Raw genomic sequence first — 333 nt, 5'->3', positions numbered from 1 at the left:
ATGGGATCTAACCTTTACATCCCTTTAAACTTCCCCTCTCCCCCCTAAATTTACACCGTAAATCAAAGAAAACGAAAGTTCCCGTATTCATTTTACCCCGACATAGTTGTCACCGAGTAAAAAAAAGTCTGCCCCAGGGAAATGCTGTGTCACGCCTGTGTCAAGAGCCCACTGTTCGAGATCACCAAACTCTTCATTGACTCGTACACAGACACTTTCCAAGAGACTGTGTTCGACCGAAGAAGGAAGAAAGGAGGAAACAGAGTGAGGGAACAAAGAAGGAGGGAAAATACGGCCACGGCAACAAAGACAGCTATGGCGGGATCTAGATAC

The 333-nt window shown here is 45.9% G+C and overlaps 1 protein-coding gene across 1 annotated transcript in view; it reads left to right on the top strand.

The window, feature by feature from the left end:
* The window catches only part of LOC119593526 (antifreeze protein Maxi-like), a 6757-nt gene that overhangs the window by 2808 nt on the left and 3616 nt on the right, over nt 1–333 (top strand). Inside the window, exon 2 of the mRNA XM_037942487.1 lies at nt 138–264. Coding sequence (XP_037798415.1) covers nt 138–264 — 127 coding nt within the window. The remainder of the gene's footprint in view (nt 1–137; nt 265–333) is intronic.

Source organism: Penaeus monodon, chromosome 32 (genome assembly GCF_015228065.2).
Source record: "Penaeus monodon isolate SGIC_2016 chromosome 32, NSTDA_Pmon_1, whole genome shotgun sequence".
Taxonomy (NCBI): Eukaryota; Metazoa; Arthropoda; class Malacostraca; order Decapoda; family Penaeidae; genus Penaeus; species Penaeus monodon.
The sequence above is the reverse complement of the archived record's forward strand: the minus strand, read 5'-3'. Positions and strand labels throughout refer to the sequence as shown.